This window comes from Melospiza melodia, chromosome 26 (assembly GCF_035770615.1).
Source record: "Melospiza melodia melodia isolate bMelMel2 chromosome 26, bMelMel2.pri, whole genome shotgun sequence".
NCBI lineage: Eukaryota > Metazoa > Chordata > Aves > Passeriformes > Passerellidae > Melospiza > Melospiza melodia.
Genome location: NC_086219.1, coordinates 4,396,047 through 4,419,281, shown reverse-complemented (window position 1 = coordinate 4,419,281; position 23,235 = coordinate 4,396,047). Strand labels below are relative to the sequence as shown.

General features: G+C 39.5%; 1 protein-coding gene across 1 annotated transcript in view; it reads left to right on the top strand.

Moving 5' to 3' along the window:
- The window catches only part of PRDM2 (PR/SET domain 2), a 59,758-nt gene that overhangs the window by 5,279 nt on the left and 31,244 nt on the right, over positions 1–23,235 (top strand). Inside the window, exons 2-6 of the mRNA XM_063176947.1 lie at positions 2,296–2,367; positions 8,433–8,550; positions 8,776–8,879; positions 11,325–11,477; positions 17,295–17,421. Coding sequence (XP_063033017.1) covers positions 2,359–2,367; positions 8,433–8,550; positions 8,776–8,879; positions 11,325–11,477; positions 17,295–17,421 — 511 coding nt within the window. The 5' untranslated portion in view covers positions 2,296–2,358. The remainder of the gene's footprint in view (positions 1–2,295; positions 2,368–8,432; positions 8,551–8,775; positions 8,880–11,324; positions 11,478–17,294; positions 17,422–23,235) is intronic.

The window sequence follows — 23,235 nt, the reverse complement described above, 5'->3', positions numbered from 1 at the left end:
TAAAAATACTTCTAAAAGCTTTTGGTTTACTACAAATTTAATTTCTCACCTAATTCTGTTTTATGCTCAAGTGATAATTGGTAGTTGAAGGAACATGGAGTTAGTGGAGTCTGTTAGGAATCTGCAAAAACTGATTTGTATGAAAGTTTAGCTACATCAGTTTATTAAGATGTGTTGTCATCTCCTAAGAAATACCATTGAGAGGTTGGGATACAACCTGTTGTATAAAAGTTGAATAAAATATTTACATATATATATAATATTTATTTATTTATAAAAATATCATTAGTTTCAAAAATTCCTTTTTAACTATTAATTCTTAGCAAAGTATTTTGAATTAGTATATAAAAAGAAGAAAAGTGTATTTTTACACCTTAAATGAAACAAAATAAGAATTTTCAATTTTTTTGAGTAATTTGTTTAATAACTGGGCTAAGAAAATTCAGCTTAGAGGAAATTTTTAGCTTGACTTTTAGGACTTTTGGGACTTTTCTTTTAACTCTGCAGCCCATCACTTTATTGCTATGTACTTGTCTCAGATTCTCCATGTTTAGTGTGGATAGTGATGGTGTTCAGTGTTTGCTTCTGTAAGAAAAGGCTTTAAATCCTTATTGTCTGTGTATATCTGGATTTTTGGGCTGGAAATGAAGTGTCAGAGGACTTTCCTGGACTCTTTTCCAGATTTGTGGTCAGAAGTGTTCATGAGGACAGCAGTGATCTTTGGTGAGAGGGAGGAGAAAAGGTGGAAATGGGCAGGGAAACAGTGACAGCAAAATTCATATCACAGCCTGGTGATCCTCAGGCTGTGTCCATAAGAGCTTCTGGCTTTTCATAACTCTGTCAGTAATTGTATAAAAAATTGGTGTATAAAAATCTAGACATTTGATACTAAAGGTAAGTTTGGTTTCATCCCAGGAAATTACTTGACACCTCTCCTGCTACCTAAATGATTTCATTTATAAAATGAAGTTGCATGGGTTTTATCCCAATGAGCATTGCTGAGTTTTCCCTGATGTTCAGGCTCAGTTGTACAGATGTTTTTGCTGACTCCAATTCTGAGATAAGTTAGAAGTCAGTAATAATCCATTCCAAAAGGAATGCTGTTCTCTGCACGTGTACAAGCTGCTCAGATGGAGCTCCTTATCCATAACTGGCAAACTTGGAATCCCTCAGAATCAGTTGCAAAACTGGAGCTGAAATACAGATATTTCAGCTCTTTGTAGTATGAGAACACCAGGACAAAAGGAGTTAATCCTGGAAGAGGTGTCTACAACAGAAATATAATTTTCAAGGATGTTTTTCCTTTTCTTACGGATTTCTTAAGCAGTGGAACATTTGAATGATGCTTGGTAGTGTTGGCACTTTTGCACAGCATTAAAAATTCTTTCAGTGCAAAGATAGAGGGATTATATGAAGTTTATTTGGAGTAGATTTTGCTTGAATTTATTTTAAATTAAATGTTAGTACTTATGCAGAGTACTTGATAAAAAAATTCAGTTGATCATTGTTATAGTAGGAGAACTAAAGACAGGAAGAAATAGCAGGGCTTGAATAAAGTGCTTTAAGTTTTAACTTTGAAAAATGGGGGATGGTAATTTATTGAAAATTCTGTATGACAATGGGTCTGAAAGTGTTTTGGGCCTAATTTGCAAAAAAGCTGTTTTGTGTACATTAACAAAGAAAGGAAGTGAGTTGATCTCAGCCCTTAGATATGGCATCATTCTGTTTAGTTTTCCCTTAAGTTGTGAATTTCCAAACTTGATGCCTACTTGAACTAGGAATTTTTGTCAGAGACCTTTTGAAATCTCTAAAAAGGAATTCAAAATTCATTCATGTAATAAAATACCTCAATACAGCTCAATTTAAGGAATATTTTCCTGTTTCTAATACAGAAGAGTAAAGACTCTACATGCATTTTTTAAATTTGAAAAACATGTAAGTCCTTCCATAATGCTTTGATATAAAATTGTAGAGAGATCTGACTTCTAAGTTATTGAAATATTCAATCTTGAGCAAACTGACCTACTTTAAAAAACAAATGGAACTATCTTACCTGAGCATATCTGTTACATCATCATTTAAAGTAGGAAAAAGATTAATGCTAGATAACCTTGAGATTATTCAGACACATTTAAGCTGTGATAACAAAACTGCAGCTTGGAGCAGATTTTTTCTAAAGCAAAATGTTCTTTTTCTACAGATAATTTAGGAAGAGAAACCACAGCTCTGTGTACTTTCAGTTCAATGTGAATTTGTACATGGGTACATGTTACAATTGTCTGTTTTTCTTTTTAGGGTTCATGTAATCAAAGGAGTTTTTGTTGTGTGTATCTTTTCAGAACACAACAGGAATTCAAAATGAATCAGGTAAGTAGACATGTAAGACTTTATCAAAATACTTTGAACAGTTAATTATTAATAAGAAAAGTAAATCATCCACTGAGAAATGGTCTTTAAAATCTTCAGTCTCATTAAATTTCATCTTTGTCCATTCTGCAGTGTTTATGCTTGTGAGATGTCTGAGATGTTATGGATTTGAGGTTTTTGTGAATTCCCTTTAGCAGTGTGTAAGTTACTACTCCTGGCACCTCTTCTCATAACACTGCTCCAGAAAATTCTGTTTTCTCCTGAACCTGCACGTAACAATCCAGTTCCTTAAAAAAGTGGCTTGAAAATTGAAGGCTTCCATTTATAAAAATCATTTTATAATCACATTCCTTATTCAAATGTGCAGAAAACAATCTGCCACAAATGGATTGATTGGGAAATGTCAGACTTTTCTGGAATGTGAAGTGTTTCTCCTGGAAGCAAGTGGAAATATTGAGAAAGCACATTTCCTTTGTGGAGCAGCACGAGTGTCCTGGCTGGAGGGGGTTCTTCTAACCAGCACCAACTGTGCAGCATTTTATTCTGCATTTGTTTATCCACACAGGAATTGTCCATCAGTTTGTCTCACACACATTTGTGTTACTTACTTACAGAAAAAATACACGTGAATTCAAATTTTTCTCACAAATCCTCCTCCCTCTGGCTGATCTCACTGATATTATTCCATAGGATATCACACTGCACTAAAGGCATTTTTACTTTGCTGAAAAAGTCAGCCATGAACTTTATGAGTCAGAAACAACCACAGTACAAAATGTATAAAATGCTTTGTGTACTTCAATGCCTGTGGCTAATAAGTGCTTTTATTATCCTTGTTTGATCAGCACAGGCTGAGTGCAGTTAGCATTTGCTGAAGTATTTTATCTGTGAAGTCATAGAGGTATATGCATAAATAATTACAACATGAAATGGGTTGGTGAGATGTTTCCTGTTGCTTTTTTTCCTCTGATTTAAAGTCAAAAGTAACAATTGTATATGCAAAATATATGCCTTTTCATATAATGTATATACAAAATAATTACCTTTTTAATATATACAAAATTGTACCTATTAAAAAGGTAAAAATCAAAATATAATCTCTACCAGTGTTGAAATATGTATGGTGAAAAAACAAACTTGTATTATATCTATAGACAAATATTAATTATATTTATATATAATAGAAATATATATATAATAGAAATATAAAATAGAAATAAAATAAAATACAAATATGAATTATATATATAATAGAAATATATAATAGAAATATAAAATAGAAATAAAATAAAATACAAATATGAATTATATATATAATAGAAATATATAATAGAAATATAAAATAGAAATAAAATAAAATACAAATATGAATTTGTGTGGTGTCTTTTCTTGTCATTTCATTCACTGTTGGCAAGTGTAGTGCCAGGTCTGTATTAGAAATGTTTTTGCCTGATGCCAAACATCTTTCAAGTGGTTCATTCTCATATTTCTCTCATTCTGCTTGTCTCTACTTTTGGTGTGACTTTGATGACCATGAAGCTAACTGGGCTGGTGTTGATTTGGTTTATATGAAAAATCTGTTAGTTTTGTGGTTTATCCCACAGAAATCTTGAAGTGGTGAAGGAAAACATTTTTTTAAATTCTTTGATATGGCCTTGTTGTTGTAAGGAGAAGAAAGATTAAAAAAAAAACCCATCTGTTGTTGGAGTTATGTTTTTGGGTTTCTTGGAAGATTGCTGTCTCAGGATAGGCAGTCCTCTTTTGAAAGGATTTATTAGTTCATCAGAATAGCTGAATAATTTATTTTAAAAACCCCAAGCAAACGTGGGGTTTGATTGGTGGCATTATCTCAGACTGCAGTAAGACACAGTAGGAGGAATTTGGGTTCTACTTGGAAAACAGCAAGGCAATGACTTAAAAAATGCTGAATGCAAAGGACATCTGCACTTGTTCTGAAACATCCTCCCCTCATTCCTTCTGAATTTTTCAATGATTATTTCAAATATTTCCAATACATCTCAAATTTTCAAGCACATGAATTGTGTGAAATTGTGCAAAGAAGGGTTCCCAGGTAAGGTAGAGACCTGTCTGCCTTCCTGTGCTGGCTGGCACAGCTCCCCTTCCTCAAATACCTCCTTTAACTTCTCTGCCATCTCCTCCCTCCCTCTTCAGTGGCATCCTTTCCTTTATCTTCTCCTTTATCCTAATCCTGTTTCCACCCTGCCATGGCACTGCTGGCTGCCATTCATGGCACTGTTCAGGATTCTTTCCTTCTCACTCTGATCTTTTATCCCCTGTAAGTATCTTGTTGCAGGTGCCTTTTCTACTCTGTTTAAATACTGTTTGTATCATTATAGATTAATCTGTGGCTGGTTCGTGAGCACAATGGTACTGAAAGTGGTGTGAAAATTTGCTTATTGTGTTAAAAAGTACTGTCAGAGTGTCTGGACTATGGGTTTGATTCAAACAGGAAAAGATTGTTTCAGTTAAGGCACCACTTCATGATCCTTTGGCATTGTCCTAAAGTCACTTCATGCTGGTTGATTTAAATGCTAGAATGTAATTTTCTGATGAACTTCAGAGTAAGAAGCTTAAAAGTGAAATAAGCTTCAGGTGTTATTGTGTTCAAAATTGCAGCCTTGGAAGGAATGGAAAATACTGTGTTAGGGCTTCAGATAAATGCAAAAGTTGGCTGTAGGACATGCACAAGTGCACTACCCTTATCAAGGGGGGAATTTTGTAAACAGAAAAATAAATTTAAATGTGGTTGTGAAGTCTTGGTAGAAAAGTGATTGAAATGCAGTATTTCTTTTTGGTAGACAGACATTGCTTGGGGACAAGTTGTGATCTGGAAAAAGTTTCAAGTAGCTACATCTAAATTGCAGATAAAAAGAGATTGCACTGATTTGACTGAACAAAATTGTTTATTTTGCTGTTTAGAATTTGATTACTTATTGCCATTCATTTGAGGTGTGAAGTGTATTGTTGTGCAAAGGCCATGCCCAGTTTTCTGGCACTTGTGAGATCCATTAATGTGACAAGTGTTGGATGAATCTGGGTGTTGTGTTCTTTGAATGTCCTGCTAATCTCTGATTTATGCAGGTAGATGCACAATAAAATTCTGATTGTATACTGCTCCATACAAATACACCTCTTAAATGGTAGAGCAGTTCAGGGATATTTGCAGTTAAAATGTGTGACTATTAAGGAATATACCAGAAAATCAAAGATTTCTCACAGTGCTGTGCACTTCTGTCTGAATCAGCTGAGTCTGTTATGATAGGTTAAAATTTATTTGCAGGGTTGAGATTTGAGATTTTGAACTGCTCATCAAAACACCAAAACCAACACTCTGCAAAGAAACCAAACCCCCAAATGAAACCCAGCCAAAAATCCATCCTGCTTTTAGCTTAAAACTGGAAGTGCATCATTCTGACAGCTGTCAGCCCCCCTCTTCTATTTCTGTGTATAACCTGTTAGAAACCACTGGGAAAAATAGCTTTGTTTCTCCCCTGATGAAATCCTGGGGTAATGTTCTGGGAAGATTTTTAGGTTTCTTTGATATGCATGTTTCTTTTTCAGCTGAGACATGGCTCCTTGCATATCAGTTCAAGGCAAACAGATGTCTGAAATCAGGCTGCTTTCATCAGGATTTTTCCTTTTGGGTTGTTAGAAGAGCAAAATAAAGCTTTGCTCTGCTTTGAATAGACTTCAGCTATTCTAACTATTGAAGAAGTATTTATCCCTGGTGTCTCCACTCTTGGATGGGAGGGGATTTCTGGCATTCTCTCCCTTCCATGGTTTCCATTTTGGGGGTCTTTCTCCCCTCCAAATAGCTCTCTGTGCAGCTGTTAAGGTTTATGAAGGCAGCACTAGAATAACCTTGCTCTCACTCCACTTTTATAATTTTCCTCATTGTTGCAATTAAAACTGGCAGAAGATTTGTTCTTTTAACTCCACTCAGCAAATTGGGTTCTCAAATAAAGTGAAAATTATTGCCATAGCAGCACTGTGACAAAGACTGGGTGTTGAGGAGAAAGGGCTGAGAAGCTTTATTTTGCTTTAGAGAGAAAAAAATGAAATTTGATAGCATATTGAGAAGCTATTTTAAAATATATTTCCAGAACCTTTCAATGTATTTCAAAAGTACTCTTGAATACTACTCAGTATTTTATTCAGTATGTGAAAATTTCTATTGTATCTCTGCTTTATGGTTATAGGTAAAAGCCAGAATAATTTCCATAAAATTTTAAGTTTATTTGGAAAAATTTCTCAGTTTAATCTCTTCCTAAAAATGGGTTCAGAGGTCAAGTATAATATCCTTAATATTAGAGTTGTTCCTGCCATTGCCAGCAGTGTTTGTTCCTGACCAGAATGATTAGAGTTCCATATCAGAGGGCAGGGAGTTGTTTTAGGGCATGTGGTTCAATAAAGGCTTAAATTTCACCATGCACAGTTCATTTGGAATATGGACAGATTTTATAGGAAACTTTGCCTACTTGTAACTTTGAAATTCTGGTAATTTCTATCAGAAATAGTGTTTTGTTAATTCTAAGTGGGTGATAGGGAGCAGGTTGTTTTATGATGAGTGTAAGTAATAATAGTATGGATAAAATTATAAAAATAATATTGAACCTTGGAGGCTCCATAAAATGGAACTAATCACTTACTGGACAGTAAATAATTTATGAGCTTTATATTGCCAATCAAACTTTAATATAAAATATTTTAAAACTTCTTGTATTAATTATAAGCTGCTGACTAAAATTCTGACGTGTTACTTGATGTAGGAAATATGAGTAACATTTATGATACTGAAATAATTACTACTAAAATCCTTTTATTCTCTGTTGCAGAGCAGTAAACTTGACATGCACATGGTTCAGTCACCAAGAACTGCAGTGACAGGAGAAGGGGAATGGCTTCATGCAGGCAGGGAGTGGCTTTAGGAAGGGTTTGGCTGTGAGGGTGGTGAGCCCAGAGAAGCTGTGGAGATCCCATCCCTGGAGGTGCCCAGGTTGGACACTGGGGCTTGGAGCAGCCTGGGGCAGTGGAAGGTGTCCCTGCCATGGCAGGGGTGGCACTGGGTGGCCTTCAGAGATAGGATGTCCCCACTCCAGGGAGGAATTTCCACCACACTGCAAGAAGGGGTGTGTCAAAGATCCTGCTCACAAGTGGGGCTCAGTTTTTCTAGGATGAAAAAAGTGCTGGACAGTGGAAGGTGTCCCTGTCCATGGCAGGGATGGCACTGGGTGGCCTTCAGAGATGGGATGTCCCCATTCCAAGGAGGAATCTCCACCACACTGCAAGAAGGGGTGTGTCAAAGATCCTGGTCACAAGTGGGGCACGACTTTCCTAGGATGAGAAAAGTGCTGGGCTGTCAGAGAAGTGTCCTCAGGCAGCTTTAGGCAGGTCATCAGCAGTATCCCTTGTGTGTTCCTTTATGGGGTGTTTTGTCAGCTCTGCCACATCTCCTCACCCTTAAAGGGATGTTGAACTTTGGGATTGGTGAGTCTGCCTGATTTTAGGATTATTCAACACCAAAAGCAGCGTGACCCCATCCCCTCCATTCAGCACTGACAGCTTTGCAAGGAGAGCATTTTGTTACCCTGTTCCAGACAGAACCTCCTTCTGCTGTAGTGAGTGGGTGGTGTATCCCCAGTGCAGGTTCTGGAGTGGTTAATTTACTGCAGCACACTCACTTCAATCAGCAGAGCCAGTCACTTTTCAGATTTTTTACTGTATGCACTTCTTGGAACTTTGAGTTTGATTTTCTCTTTAAGTTACTTTTCAGTCTTTCTCACAAGTGGCACTTTGTCACATAAGGCAAGATAAGAAACTATTTTGGATTGCTTTTGGGGGACTGTTAGGTTGAGCATGCCTGGAAGCCATTCTTGGAAAAAGGGAAATAAATGATTGCTAATATATGTGAAATCATCCACAGCACGGTGAGTTTGGAAATTTTACTGTCATTGCAAGTCAGAAGGTTTTGAAGTTCCTGTGGGTTGATCACCTGCTGTGTAGCTGTTCTGCCTGTTAATGGTGATTGCCTTTTTGACTTGTAGAACACAAGTGACTCCCCTGTTGCTGTGGAGACCTTGGATGATGTTCCTGAGCACGTGCTCAGGGGCCTTCCTGAGGATGTGAGGCTCTTCCCATCTGCTGTTGACAAGACTCGGCTTGGTGAGTGCTGCAGCTGTGAGAAGAGAATGAAGGTTTTCAGTGACTCACATAAATTTGAGTTGCTGTGAAAGCCTGGTGCCCTCCTGTGCTGGGTAGAGATGATGTCTGGTGTATTTGAGTGGACAGCTCCCCAGTCCAAGACAGACACATCTAATAATCTTAAAAATATGAATTCTGAGTAGATTTGCTTAGATTAGTTTTAACTCCTGTTACTTGTCTCCTCAGGTGTCTGGGCAACAAAATCAATTTTGAAAGGCAAGAAGTTTGGACCATTTGTTGGTGACAAGAAAAAAAGATCTCAAGTTAAGAGCAATGTGTACATGTGGGAGGTAAGAAACAGCTTGTAAATGGGAAAATGTGCTTGTCACCAGGTCAATATTTTTTATTTAGCTTTTAATTTTCCAGATATTTTAGAAATAAACTTGATATAAGGTAATTGCCATCTGTCACTGCCATTAGTAATGGTTATTTATAGACACTTGGATAGAACAACTATTCTGAATTACAGAGCTTTATAAACCATTGGCATTGTTTGAAATTGTTGTATTTCTTGCATGCTGTGTGTGGATCACAGTTGCCCTTAAGAGTTTGTTGGTGATCTTTTCTTTGTTGGCTTCAACCCTGAGTGCAACTGAGTGCTGTCAACTGCTTATGAAATCAGGGAAATTAGGAGGATGTGGAATCTCTAAAGGAAGCCACATCACTCCTCATTTAGCTCTTTGAAGACCAGCTTTTGGAGTTTTTGTAAGAGTTCTCAAGTGCTGCAGTGTTTCTTGTGCTGGGCTTGCCTTGAAGCAAGTGCTGTCTGGGCAGCTGAACAGCTCTGGAAGCTCCACTGTAAAATATATGTAAATAAATTTATAGTTCAAAATATAAATGCCATAATCTGGAGCTGAATCCCTTTTACAGTCTCTTTAAGGCAGTTCATAACCACTTCCAAAGATTCTTCAGTCTTTCTGAAGGCAGACACAGGACATGGTTTTAGCAAAGTGAATAGTCAAGGAGGGGAGGGGTTGAGGAATAGAATGTTCTGGAACATGGAACACTGATAATGGTCATCCATCCTTCTGTCCCCTTGTCTGCAAAAATGGAATTCCCTGAAACACTAAAAACATACACAGAGCTTAGAGTTAACCTCTATCAGAGGAATTGATCTAGAACATTGCCATAAATGCAAATTACCCTTTAAAAAGGCAATGCAATTTTCAAGTATAATGTTTGTTGTACTGAGCTCATGCTATCACAAACTCCACTGCAGAAGGTATCTCCAGTTTTGATCTGTTACAGGAACATTTGCTGAGATGAAATCAGTCAAGTAAATTATTGACCTTACAATTGTGTTTCTCAGTGCTGGATGCTGAATGTTCATGGTGGATATTTTTACAATTTGTTTTTACAATGCAGGGGATAATGAAAACCCTTGTTAGATTCCAGATTAATTGTGTGTTGTTTTAATAGTGATTTTAGAGTTAGAAAAAGGCAGCTAAAATGAGACTGCAACAGTTGGTCTCATATGCTGATACCTGAAACCAGTCCAGAATCTGAACTGGTAGAAAATATGGTTTGTAGAAGGATGGTGATGTGTAGGAGCAGCTCAGACACTCACCTTGAGGAACAACCTTTTCCACAAGTGTTCCATTTGCTTCTTTAGTCAAATTAATCTGAATTTAAAAATAAGGCTTCAAAAACTGGCATCTCCAGTCAATTTTAATGGTGCTGAACTGTCATACCAGAGGCTCATTGTGAAAAATACAAGTTGTGTGTGTCAGTATTCCTCTGTATCTGAGGAGAGAACATATTTTCCTTTTCTACTGGTGAAAAGCCACAGTTGGGAAAGTGAGAACAAGTGTCTGAAAAGGGAGGGAAGTGCTGTTCAGAATGACTGGCACAGCTGTGCTGAGTGGGTTTTATTGTAGTACAGGAATCACTTCAAGACAGTGTTATGGAGAGGAGTTGGAGCTATTTTCCTTCTCACAGTGCACAAGGCCTTTAAACAATGTTCTGTAAGTGAGACTGTAATATTCTGTAAATTAGAAAAGCAAAAAAGTATTTTGGTTTATGGAAAACCCATAATAATATAAAAACACAGTACAGTTATACATACATATATCTATAAATATATATATAAAAGTAATCAATAACTACATTTAGACATATTTTCCATATCTGTTTAGCTCTCCCACAGTATTGGAAAGTAATTGTAAATATTGCATATGTAATTTTTAGTATAAAAAGATAACACTGCCCGGGGGCAGGCAGAGTGCCTCTGACTGTCCTGCTGGATGGACCTCGGCTGGGCAGGAGAAAGAATTTTAATAACAAGATGCAATAAACAACTTTGAGACCAAGAAATGAAGAGCTCTGACTCCTTCTTCGACTGCCAGACTGGGAAAAGAGACTTTGTGACACATCTGGGGGCCTCAGTGACCAACTAGAGATCCTGAGAGTTGCCTTTAAAGTTTTTCAAGATATTTACATTCACTTAACAGACACATTCACCGCCCATTGGTCATAAGAGAGAAACAAAGTTCCCAATAGGTGAACAAGGAGCCACATCATTCTGTGAGCCAGCTAAAGTCTGGATCTTTTAATTTTCTCTCCTTCCATCACATTGTCATGGGGACAGCCTTGGGGTCCTCGAGAGACAGATACGGGGCTTTCCTTATCTTCAAGAACAGCACAAAATACCTTCCTTACACCTGAGAGGGAAGGATTCAGAGAATGCCCCATTTCAGTGCTGTGGTGTGAGCAGGTGTCCCTGTGCCTTCCCACAGGTGTATTACCCCAACCTGGGCTGGATGTGTGTGGATGCCACCGACCCAGAGAAGGGCAACTGGCTGCGCTACATCAACTGGGCGCGCTCGGGGAAGGAGCAGAACCTCTTCCCCCTGGAGATCAACAGGACCATTTACTACAAGAGCTTAAAGGTACCACTGCCTGAACAGCTGCTGCTTTGTTTGGTGTCTTTTATTTTCAATACTTTTTATTCTGCTTCATTAAAAAACTTTTTTCTTACTATTTATATATATATATATATATATACATACATACATACATATATATATATACACATATATATACACTATTATATATGCTATTATATATACTATAATATATAATATATTATATATACATAATATGTATTATATATTATATATATTATTATATTATATTATATTATATTATATTATATTATATTATATTATATTATATTATATTATATTATATTATATTATATTATATGGTATAGTATAATATGGTATAATATAACATAACATAGTATAACATAACATAAATTATATAAAATATATAAATATATAATGTATATAATATATATGATATGTATAATATATATGGTATATATAATATATAAAAATCTGTATTATATATTTATATTAAAGAGTTTAAAACATTTTATATATACTATATATAAAAATATAGAGTATATAAAATATGCATAATACATAATTTATATTAAATATATAAGTTTATAATATATCTATAAATATATATAAATAATATAAATATATAAAAATATATAATATGTATATTTGTATTAAACAGAGTTTGAAACGTTTTATGGAACATATTTAAAACACTGCAAATGCTACACATCATTGGTATAAATCCTTATCTGCCAATACATTTGACATCAGATTTACTGTTAAACTACTGGGTGTTTCAACACTAAGTCTGTCTTATTGAGTAATGATTTGCTGTAGCACCAAATTTGATGCACACTAGAGCAATAAACTACACAGTATATAAAATATTTTTCTGTTTTTATAGATACCAAGACTCCTGCTGAGGATGTTTTTGCAGGAATCAGTTATTTTTATGGTCTGTGCATTGTTTGACAAAGTTTGGCTGTCAAGACACTTCTGTGGGTAGCTCCATGAAACCATTTCTCATGGTTTTATACCATTTTGGTTTTGTTCAGAGAGTGAGGGGAAGGCAGGGAAAAGGGTGTAATTCCTGGAGCATTTTATCTCCCAAATCAAGAAAAAAAAATGGTTTAACTATAATGGTGGAGCATGTTAAGAATATTGTAGCTCAAAAGTATTTCTTGAATCCCTGATCAAGACCTCCTAGCAGTGAGTGTGTGTAGCTTGACTTTATTTAAAATACTTTTGGGTGTTCTAAACATTTTCTGAACTTTGTATTCAAGTAGAGGTTCACTATTGCCAGCCAGACTGGTGGCTTCTCTGCAGTGTTATTCACAGAGACAGGCTCCAAATATGACCCTGTAGCCAGCCTTGATTTCTCCAGACACTTCAGCTTGGATTTCTTCTCCCTTTGCCCACAATTCCACTAGCTCATTAATAGAGGTGTGTCTTTGGAGCCACTCTAACATTTTATATTTCTGCAATGTTTCAGTCCTGGCAGAGACAAGCATTCACATATTTAAAATTTGTTTATTTGATGGATGATCATGCACTTCAGAAAATAACTGTAACGCTAAAAGAGGCTGAGCACTGCTGACAGAATAACAAATACCTTGTCTCAGCGCTGGAATATCCTTTTGTTCCTTTGACTGTTGTCTCTTGCAATTTGATGAATTTTATCCCAGTCACACCTTACTGCTAACTGAGACAAAGGAAGGCACATAATAAAGAACATCTTAAATGTCTTTATCTTTTGCATATAATGTTAGCATCTCTACACTGCCATTTCAAACTGCTGTAAATTTACCAGCCCAGATATGAACACATGGTTCTTTCCTGATCTTTATCATAATTCATAAATTATGGGGAGTTCCACTTGCTGACAAATAAACAGCCCAGGTTTTATTTACCCCCAAAGGAGAATTCAAGTGGCTTGTGTGTAATTTTGTTCTGCTTTACCTTGAAGCATTGAAAGTAAAGTCATGGGGTCTTATTTTTCCTGAGGTTTCCTTTACAGAATCACAAGGTTGGAAGATCATCGAGTCCAACCCAGCCCCAACACCTCAACTAAACTTTGGCACCCAGTGCCACATCCAGGCTTTGTTAAACACCCCCAGGGATGGTGACTACACCATCTCCTCAGGCAGAACTTTATCAGTACTTTATTTAGCTTTTTGTAGGTTTTTAATTTGTAAATTAAACAGGCTGATTTCCAGGCCTCATTGCTGAAATAACAAAGTCCAAATTTGCTTGGTGCAGAACCTCAGAACTGTAGAGCTTTAACTTCCCAGTTCCCTGCTCTCAATGAATAGTCATGGAATAGAACTTGTGATTGAGCACAAGCAAATGTTTTTCTCTTCCATCTTCATCTTTGCTGAAGGGCTGAGGGTGTTTTTGAGCTGCTTTGCATCTGCTTTCCCCAGGATTGCTGGGTGAGAGCTGTGAGGGAGCAGCTTAAACTCGTGATGCAGTTTCAGCTCTTCCTGCCCCTGCTCATGGGAGGAGCTCTCTCTCTGGTGCTGTTCTGCAAAAATTCCAGTTCTGAAAGTTCTAGAAAAAGTAAAATACAGTGAAAACTCAGTTTCAAAAAGTCTTCTGAAGAAGCTTGGCTATGGAACTGTCCCTGATTAAAATGAAATTAATTTGCTTGTGGAAGATTGTTTTTCCCAACAGGTTTACAACACCTCAAGATCCTCCCTGTTACATGGGAGAGAGCAACAAAATGTTGGGTTGTAGAGTGTGAAATTCACTCAGGTAAATGTCAGACTGCTCACTTGGGTTTTGTTTGGTGAGATGAGGCCACACCCAGGTGCAGAAGCACAACAGCGCAGTAAAATGCTGTGTCTGTGGTGAAAAATAGAAACTCTGATGAGGTTGGGCAGGCAAATGCCTGTCTCAGTCTGTACAAGGCACATTAGAGTGCTTGAATGTGCACAATTAATTGTGCTGAAACCTCTAAGGTTACTTGGGTTAGGTTAATAACTTGTTGGGATATTACTCTTGAAAATAACAAATTTTGAAGTTACTATAAAGGAAATACGCAGATTAAGGACAATTAAATGTTGCAGTTAAAACAAAAAGCACAAAAAAGTGTGTGGGGATTATTAACCTAATCAACCTTCCCAAAATTCATCCCTTTTTTAGCCAGGCTGTCCCAGTGTGACACTGCTGCACCAAGGCTCTGTAGGGAATAGTTTGGAGGAGGTTGGGCTGTGGAGTTGTCACAAGGAGGAAAAGTGGTGGCACAAGTGGCACTTGCTCAGTGCAGTCCTGCTCTATGAGGGAGCAGCTTTAATTGTCTGATTTTGAAGCTGCTGCATCTCATTTTAGAACTACAAGGTTACAGGGCTTAATTGAGATTCTAGAGCAGTCACAATAAAACTAAATTCATCAAGTTCAACCTTAGCTCCAGCCATGCAGCCAACAAATTACTGTTCATTACCACCCTGTGTTTGCATTGCCTGAAAACTCATCCAGATCTTTGTGTTTTTTTAGATGATAAAGGGTTTTTTGCATCAGACAACACTGCTGCTCACCACCTCCAAGGCCATGCAAATAATTTTGCCTCTATTTATCCTATCAGGCCTCTGGAACTGAAGGAAGCCAAGCCATAGGCTTTGCTTGTGTTATAACTTACTCTTCCCTTGCTTGTTGGGATCTTGCACCTCTTGTTGTTCCAGTGTCTGGGGGTATGATGATAATTATCACCTTTATCATGTGCTGTGAGACCCACTAAAAATGGGCTGTAGAAGAAAGAAATCCTCATTTTCTTCTTGCTACAAAATTCCCTTTGGATTCAGACTGGAAATAACAATCTGAGGACAACCTTGGCTCTGATGTAATGACTGAAAATAGGATTTGGTCTCCACCAGCCCCGTGTTCATTCATTAACCCTGAAAAAGGAGAATTGAAGTTAAAGCATTTAAATTTTTCTTGGTTTTGGGTAAAATGCTTCAGGAAATGGAGAAACAATGAGGAAGATTTAAAAAATTAAAATCTTCAGTCTGCCACCTTGGGGACTTACTAGTTTGAGTCTGATATTTTAAGGAGTGTGGGAAATGAACTGATCAATAAAGTTTCTTTTGTTGGCAGTGCTGGGAGTATGAGTAGCATTTGCAGTGATGCCCATTGGACTAATTTAGTCTGTGATTTTTTAAAAATTTGATTAAAAAGAATAGAAATAATTTGGAATGGCAAGCAAAGCTTTGATTTTTGTGTTGAAGTGTATTTATTAAACATGTTCTAGTTATCTGTATTCCCATTAACCCACTGTGACAGTCTTTTCCTGGATCTTTAGAATTTGTTCCAGATCCCAGCTGTAGTGGCTGCCTGAGCAGTAAATTATTATTATATTATAATTAATTAATGTTATTTAAAGCTTTGTGTAAGGTGGGTATGTTTGTCCCAACATGGCTGCTCTCTGGAAAGAATTAGCAGTGTATGTATATATATATATATTTTTAAACAATATATTTTTTTCCTTTTTTTTTAACAATATATTATATATAATATTCAGAACAGTGAGCACTAGGATTTAAATCAGTATCACTATTTGAGGAAAAACCACAATTTGGGACATTACAGCTGGGAAGTTCATGCTAAAAATAATAATAATAACAACAACTTTGTATTAATTATTAATACAAAGACTATATTAATAATTAACTATAGTAATATTAACTAAAACTGTATTAATATTACCTCTGTATTGTCAGGAACTGTAGTTGGGCCAAAGATCAATGGATACAAATAGAAAGAGGGGAAGTTTGGGTTTGATGATTTTTGGGTTTTTTTGAGATTTTGTCTTTTTTTCCGATTTTGACTTTTTTGTGATTTTTTTTCTAGTCTTTTATTTTTTGACATTTTTAGGGTTTATCTTTTATTTCAGTGTTTCTCTGATCTTTTGTCTTGTCACTTTTGTGGAGTTTTTCTGTGTTTTCCTGTGAATTTTTTGGGGGTGATTTTTTAATGATATTTTGTGTTCCGGGGGTTGTGTGTGTGTTACAGTCTGTGATGAGTTTTTGGGTTGTTTTTGGCTGTTTTGTGTGTTGGTGCTGTTCTGTGTGTGTGTGTGTGAGGTTTTGGGTTGGTTTTGGGGTGTTTTTGGCTGTTTTAAGTGTTTTTGGCTGTTTTGCGTGCTGTTCTGTGTGTGTGTTACAGTCCATGATGAGTTTTAGGGTTGTTTTTGGGGTTGTTTTTTCAGTTGTTTTTGGCTGTTTTGTGTGTTTGGTGCTGTTCCGTGTGTGTCTGTGAGGTTTTGAGTTGTTTTTGGCATTGTTTTGGGGTTGTTTTGGGTAGTTTTTGGCTGGTTTTGGTTGCTTGCTGTTGTTCTGTGTGTGTCTGTGAAGTTTTGGGGTTGGTTTAGGGTTGTTTTTGGGGTGGTTTTGGCTGTTTTGTGTGATGGTGCTGTTCCGTGTGTGTGTATTACAGTCCATGATGAGTTTTGGGGTGTTTTGGGGGTGTTTTTGGCTGTTTTGGTTGTTTGGGTGCTGTTCTGTATGTGAGAGGTTTTGGGGTTGGTTTGGGGTGTTTTTGGCTGTTTTGGTTGCTCGCTGCTGTTCCGTGTGTGTGTGTTACAATCCATGATGAGTTTTGGGGTTGTTTCTGCATGGTTTTGGGTTGGCTTTGGGTGTTTTTTGGGTTATTTTGGGCTGTTTTGGTCGCTCGCTGCTGTTCCCCGTGCGCCCGGCGCGGCCCGCGGCGCTCCCTGCACTGCGCCCTCCGCCCGCCAGGCGGCGCGCGGGGCGGCGCCCTCGAGGCTCGGCGGGAGCAGCGCCGTGGGCGCCGCCGCGGCCGCTCCCCGCCCCGCCAACAACGCGCGCTCTGATTGGCCGCGCGCCCTGTGTTGTGTCCCGGCAGCCAATCGCGGCGGGAGAGGAGCTGTTGGTGTGGTACAATGGCGAGGACGACCCGGCGATAGCGGCCGCGATCGAGGAGGAGCGAGCGAGCGCCCGCAGCCGCCGGCACTCCCCGAAGGCCCGCAGAGGTACGGAGCGCACCGGCCCCGCCGCCGCCAGCGCGCGGGGCAGCCCGGCCCGCGGCCACCGTGACCTTCCGCGGCCCGAGACAGGAGGGTGGGGAGGGCCCAGCCCGGCGCGGCCCGGCCGGCGGCGCCGCGGGCGGAACGTGGAAGTTGCGGCTGGAAAAGTTGGGAGAGGCGGCGGCGGCGGGCACGGGGAACGGCCCGCTCCGCCCGCGGGGCCGCGGCAGCCGCTGCGATCCCGTGTGGGGCCGGGGCCGAGCCCGCCGCAGCCGCGGTGCCTTCTTGGGAAAGGGAGCGGAGTCCGGACCGGCCTGATCCCTCACTGGGAGAGCGGGCGGAGCCCGGGGTGCCCCGATCCCTCACTGGGAGAGGGAGCGGAGCCCGGGGTGCCCCGATCCCTCACTGGGAAAGGGGACGGATTCCGGGGTGCCCCGATCCCTCACTGGGAGAGCGAGCGGAGCCCGGGGTGCCCCTCTCCCTCACTGGGAAAGGGGACGGATTCCGGGGTGCCCCGATCCCTCACTGGGAGGGCGAGCGGAGCTCGGGGCCCCGATCCCTCACTGGAAGAGCGAGCGGAGCTCGGGGCCGCTTTTCACATGCGGGAGGAGGAGGCTGAGCCCGGGGTACCCCGATCCCTCCTTGGACAAGCGAGCCGAGCCCGGGGTGCTCCGATCCCTCCCTGGGAAAGCGAGCGGAGCTCGGAGCTGCCTCGATCCCTCCGTGGCAGCGGGAGCTGAGCTCAGGGTGCTGCGATCTCTCCATGGGAGAGCGAGCTGAGCTCGGCTGCCCCGATCCCTCCCTGGCAAAGGGAGCTGAGCTCGGGACTGCCCCGATCCCTCCTTTGGAAAGGGAGCGGATTCCTGGGCCGCCCCGATCCCTCCCTGGGAAAGCGAGCTGAGCCCGGAGCTGCCCCGATCCCTCCCTGGCAGGCTGAGCCCGGGCCCGGAGCTGCCCCGATCCCTCCCTGGCAGGCTGAGCCCGGAGCTGCCCCGATCCCTCCCTGGCAGGCCGAGCCCGGAGCTGCCCCGATCCCTCCCTGGCAGGCCCAGCCCGGGCCCGCGGCCGCCGCTCTCTCCTCGGGCAGCGGAGCCGAGCCCGGGCCGGTCCCGCTGTGGAGGTCGCGGCCCAGCCCGGGCCCGCTCCGATCCTGTGGGAAGGGGAGGCTGAGCCCAATGAAGAATTCCCCTCCTGTTCTTCCCCTGCAGTTTTTAATTTCTTGTTGTTTCTAGGCCGATTTGCTGGTTCTGGCATTTGGCAGGATGGGAATGGCTGCTCCTGGCTGACTTGGGCCGGGGAGGGAGGGTGGGACAGAGTTTGGGGTGCTATAAACGCGTTGTTCCCTCTGTGAATACGCATGTCAGAGCAGACATCCTTTATTTTTTCCATTACTAATTCAGCAGCAGGGTTTTTTAGAGCGCGTGTGCCTCCACGCGTGGCCTTATATAACTGACATTTTGCCTAACGTTTTAGGCCAAAATCACAACAAAGCCTTGACTTACAGGGTCTAGATATAAAAAATGGAAATATTCAGTTGCAGCACGGATGTATCAATTCTTATTGCATGGGAATATGTACATTTTGGAGTATGTACATTTTGATATTCTCAAGAAGCTAGAAATGAACTGAAAAAAGTTCATTATAATCATTATAATTTTTTAAACTTAAAATGTAGCTCCTGATCTTACAGGTAGTGCAGATGACTGGAACTCAGATTGGAAACAAGGTCAGATATTGAAAACATTATTGTGTAAGTATTTTATTTGAGATTGAGGAGCGAGTGCTGTAACTGTAGTGCAACACAGTTATTTTGAACAGTATTTCATAGGTTAAGGAAATACAAGCTGAAATTCAAGCACTGAGTTTTACTTTATAATGAAAAAGCATATTTAGCACATATATTAGAAGCACTTGGTAAATTACAGGCTGTATTGCATTTTTTCCCTAAATCTGCATTATTTTAGCACATGGAATTTGTGTGCCTATGATTTACCTGAAAAGCTAGAAAAACAACCTGCAAGAATTTGATTATATGATAAATCAGCAAAGCCAGACAGAATAATTTCTAAGGTTATTTTTCATGGCATAGAAGTTTGATTTGCATTCATGAAGTTATAGGTAAATATACCAGTAAACTAATTTGGTTTCTGGGTTTTGATTTTATGCTCTTTTTTAGGTTTTGTGTTTTAACTGTTATGGATTTTACAGATTTCATAATTGGGAACAGTAAATCTTTTCTCCCTTTTTATAAACACAAGCTCCTTACTGAGGCTCACAGATATTGAATAAAAAGCAACCCAGCAAAAACCAACTCCAAGCACAATATTCATGAAACATTTGAGAACAACCAAGAATAATCTATTTATGGAGTTATACCCTTGTCTCATGAAGCAGAAAGACTGAATTCTCAGCATTCAGTTGATTTGAATTGTTAAAGTTTCAGCTCTAAAATGATAAGGCAATTCATTGGATATTTTGACATTTTATAGTTCTGTTATTTACAGGTTTCATTGGATTTTTTTTTACTTTGCATTTACTCTCAGTTTTTTAGTGTTTATAGTAACATCTGCTAATATTTGCAATTCACAGCAATCTGTTTTCAAGAAATAAACACTTTTTTTCCTGCAGTGAGGATTCCAGAGTGGTTTCTGCTCATATCCCTGGTTTTGTAGATTCAGCTGCATCCTTGGATGGGGAAGCTTCTTAACCCTGGACTTGAGGGCTTTGGGGAAATAAAGGAAATTATGATGAACATGATTGAAAAGTAATTAAATTAAAAATAGATAGTTCTAATTGTATGATACAAAGGGACAGAAGGAGAAGAATTTTTTTTTTTTGTGATTTAACTTTATGTATGTGAAAAATTGAGAGTCATTATTAAGGTAATAATTAAATTAAATAGCAATTTAAGAAACTTGCTACAGAGGAGCTCCTCCAGGGGATTGTGAAATTTGAATTCATTAGTGACCTAAACAGATCAATAAATTTTTTAGATTTTATTTTGGCCTATGTTGCACACTGTTGTCTTACATATTAGAAGAAAATATAACCGAGTAAGAATTGTTAAATTCTAATAATTGTGAATTAGTGTGTCCTTTAGGAACACATTTTCCAGACAAGTAAGTGACAGTTCAATACTATAGGAATGACTGGACAAAACATTATTTGGGAGCTGTATTATGATAGAGACCATGCAGTTATTTTTAAATTTTATTTTGGCCTGTGTTGCACACTGTTGTTTTACATATTGGGAAGAAAATATAACTAAGTAAGAATTGCTGAATTCTAATAACTGTGAATGAGTGTGTCTTTTAGACATTTTCTAGAAAAAAAGTGACAGTTTAATACCTTAGGAATGACTAGACAAGACATTATTTGAGAGCTGTATTATGATACAGATCATGCAGTTATTTTTAAATTTTATTTTGGCCTGTGTTGCACACTGTTGTTTTACATATTGAAAAGAAAATATAACCAAGGAAGAATTGCTGAATTCTAATAACTTTGACTGTGTGTGTCTTTTAGGAACATACTTTCCAGAAAAGTAAAGTCACAGTTCAATACCTTAGGAATGACTGGATAAGACATGATTTGAGAAATGTATTATGATTTAGTGATGCAGACCATGTAGTTATTAGATAAAATTCCTCATTATTCTGTATTCAGTAAAACAAATATCCTTTTGAATTTTTAATGCATCTTAGGTCTTGTGCTTGAACATAAGTTAGATATGACATAGATGGTTTGGATTAGAGTTTAGATATTTATAATTTGACAAATCACCTTGTTCTGCCATCTGTGTAATGAGCCCTTGACAGAAGAGGTGCCCATGCCATAGGTATTAAAATGGGCTTCCATTACAAATGGAGGCTTTCACTGCTGTCCCTGTTCATGGTGCAGGAGGAATCCTCTCTCTGAAGGAAGGGTGGAATTCTCTGTGCTGTGCTGTGAGTCAGCAGAGGCTGGAGCTGTGGCTGAGCCTGGAGCTGCTGACCCTGACCTTGAGCTGCCCTGAGTGCCATGATCCCTGACACAGGCACCATCATCTGCTTTAGGTGCATCTGGGATGGCACCTGGCATTTCCTCCAGCTCCCTCCTGCATGGTTTGGGTTTGTGTTCTGCATTCCAACTGCTTTACAGTCCCCAGGTGCTGGTGTTTGATGGCTCCTGCCTGGCTTGGCTGTAGCTTTTCTTAGCTGGAATAAATCTCCTACATCTTCCTTCTGCCATGCACAGCAGCTCAGAAATCCTGCAGGAAAAATGCACTCATTGCATTTGTTTTCATACATTGGAACCGTTGTGATCTTCCTCAGGTGCATTTGAGATGTGGAAAGAAATTCAGTAGGATGACAAAGTATTGAGGGATGGGAATGCAGCCCCCAAAAAGGAAAACCTGAACTTGAACTGGGTGCCATCACAGGATTTATCAGAAGCAAGCTGTCATTGCTGCCTTAACTACACAGTTCAGAGCCAGCAGCTGCCAGTGCAATAGCTGAGATTTGGTTTTTTTATTTCTTTTGCATTTTCTGAAATTTTTTTTTTTGTTAAATACTTACCATTGTTTCTCCCAGGTTGTAGTTAATGTGCTGCCTGCCAAGCTTGTAGGGAAATTTGCTCAATCAATGCATTAGCACAAGATCTTTCATTAATTCTCCTTCTAAGGGAATTGAAAAGGGAACAGCTTGGGTTCACTTTGCAAGTTGGGTTCATGTGTCCTTGAGAGGAGTAGTGTGGATGTTTTATTGTGTCATCCAGGTGTTTCTTGCTTTTCATGTGACAGGAATAATTTGTAGCAGTGAGCGGTAACATCAACAGAGCACATGAAGCCTCTGGCTTCAGACTCAATCTTTCTGAAAAAAAGTCACTTTTCAGTAGCTAAAGTATTTATTTTAAGGAAAAGATGGTCATTTTTCAATGGTCATACATAAAGATATCCAGTGTTTTTATCAGGCTGTAGCCTGCTTTAAGGCTGCACAGGCTCAAAGGCTAAAATCTCATTTCTGTTGTGGATTATGTGGCAGATCAAGTCTGGTTTTGAAGGGAGAAAGATACTGATGTTACTCAGGATGAAAGCTTGTCTTGCTCCGTGCTGGGCAGTAATTCCTCTAAAACAGCCTTTTCTGGGGAGAGCAGAGGGCAGTGTTTGTTTTCCTGTGCCTGTTTCTGTCTCTGGATGCACTCAGGCCCTCTCTGTGTTCCCCTCAGGTCCAGCAGCCCTGGGGCTCCTCAGTGAGGGCTGTGGGGGCTGCACTGGTGCCATCAGGCTCCCCATGGGGGGAAAATCTCCCATTTCATTCTTCCAGAAGCTGCAAAATGCAGCTGGAGTGATTTGTGACACCAAGTGACCTCTCAGCCACACTTGTGTCAACTCCTGAAATATTTTGCTATTGTAGTGCAGGAAAAGCACCTGCACCAGGGTCACCTGTGTCCTGGACAGCCCTGCTGATTGTTCAGTGTGGTTTTAAAACCTCAAAGCATTGCTAATAAATCTTTTAAAGCTTTGTTACCTTCAATGGTTCTATTAATAATGTTGCTGCTTCCCATGGTTCTTACTGGGCTTCAGGCAGAGCATGAACTGTAGGGGTGCTCATAATAACTGACCCAGAGGCAGTGTGAGGTGAAGGTGGGTAAATTAAAATCAGTTATTGGCTGTTACAAATAATCGTTGTGCCTTGGTTTATATCAGGTGAATGCAAAGTGCAACTTCAGGCTTCTGCTTCCCACGTGTAAATAAACTGTGTCACCCTAAGAGTTACAGTGTTTTTTCTCTTGTCTGAAAGTGTGGCTGTTGCTGAAACAGTGTCAGATTGCTGCTGGGGA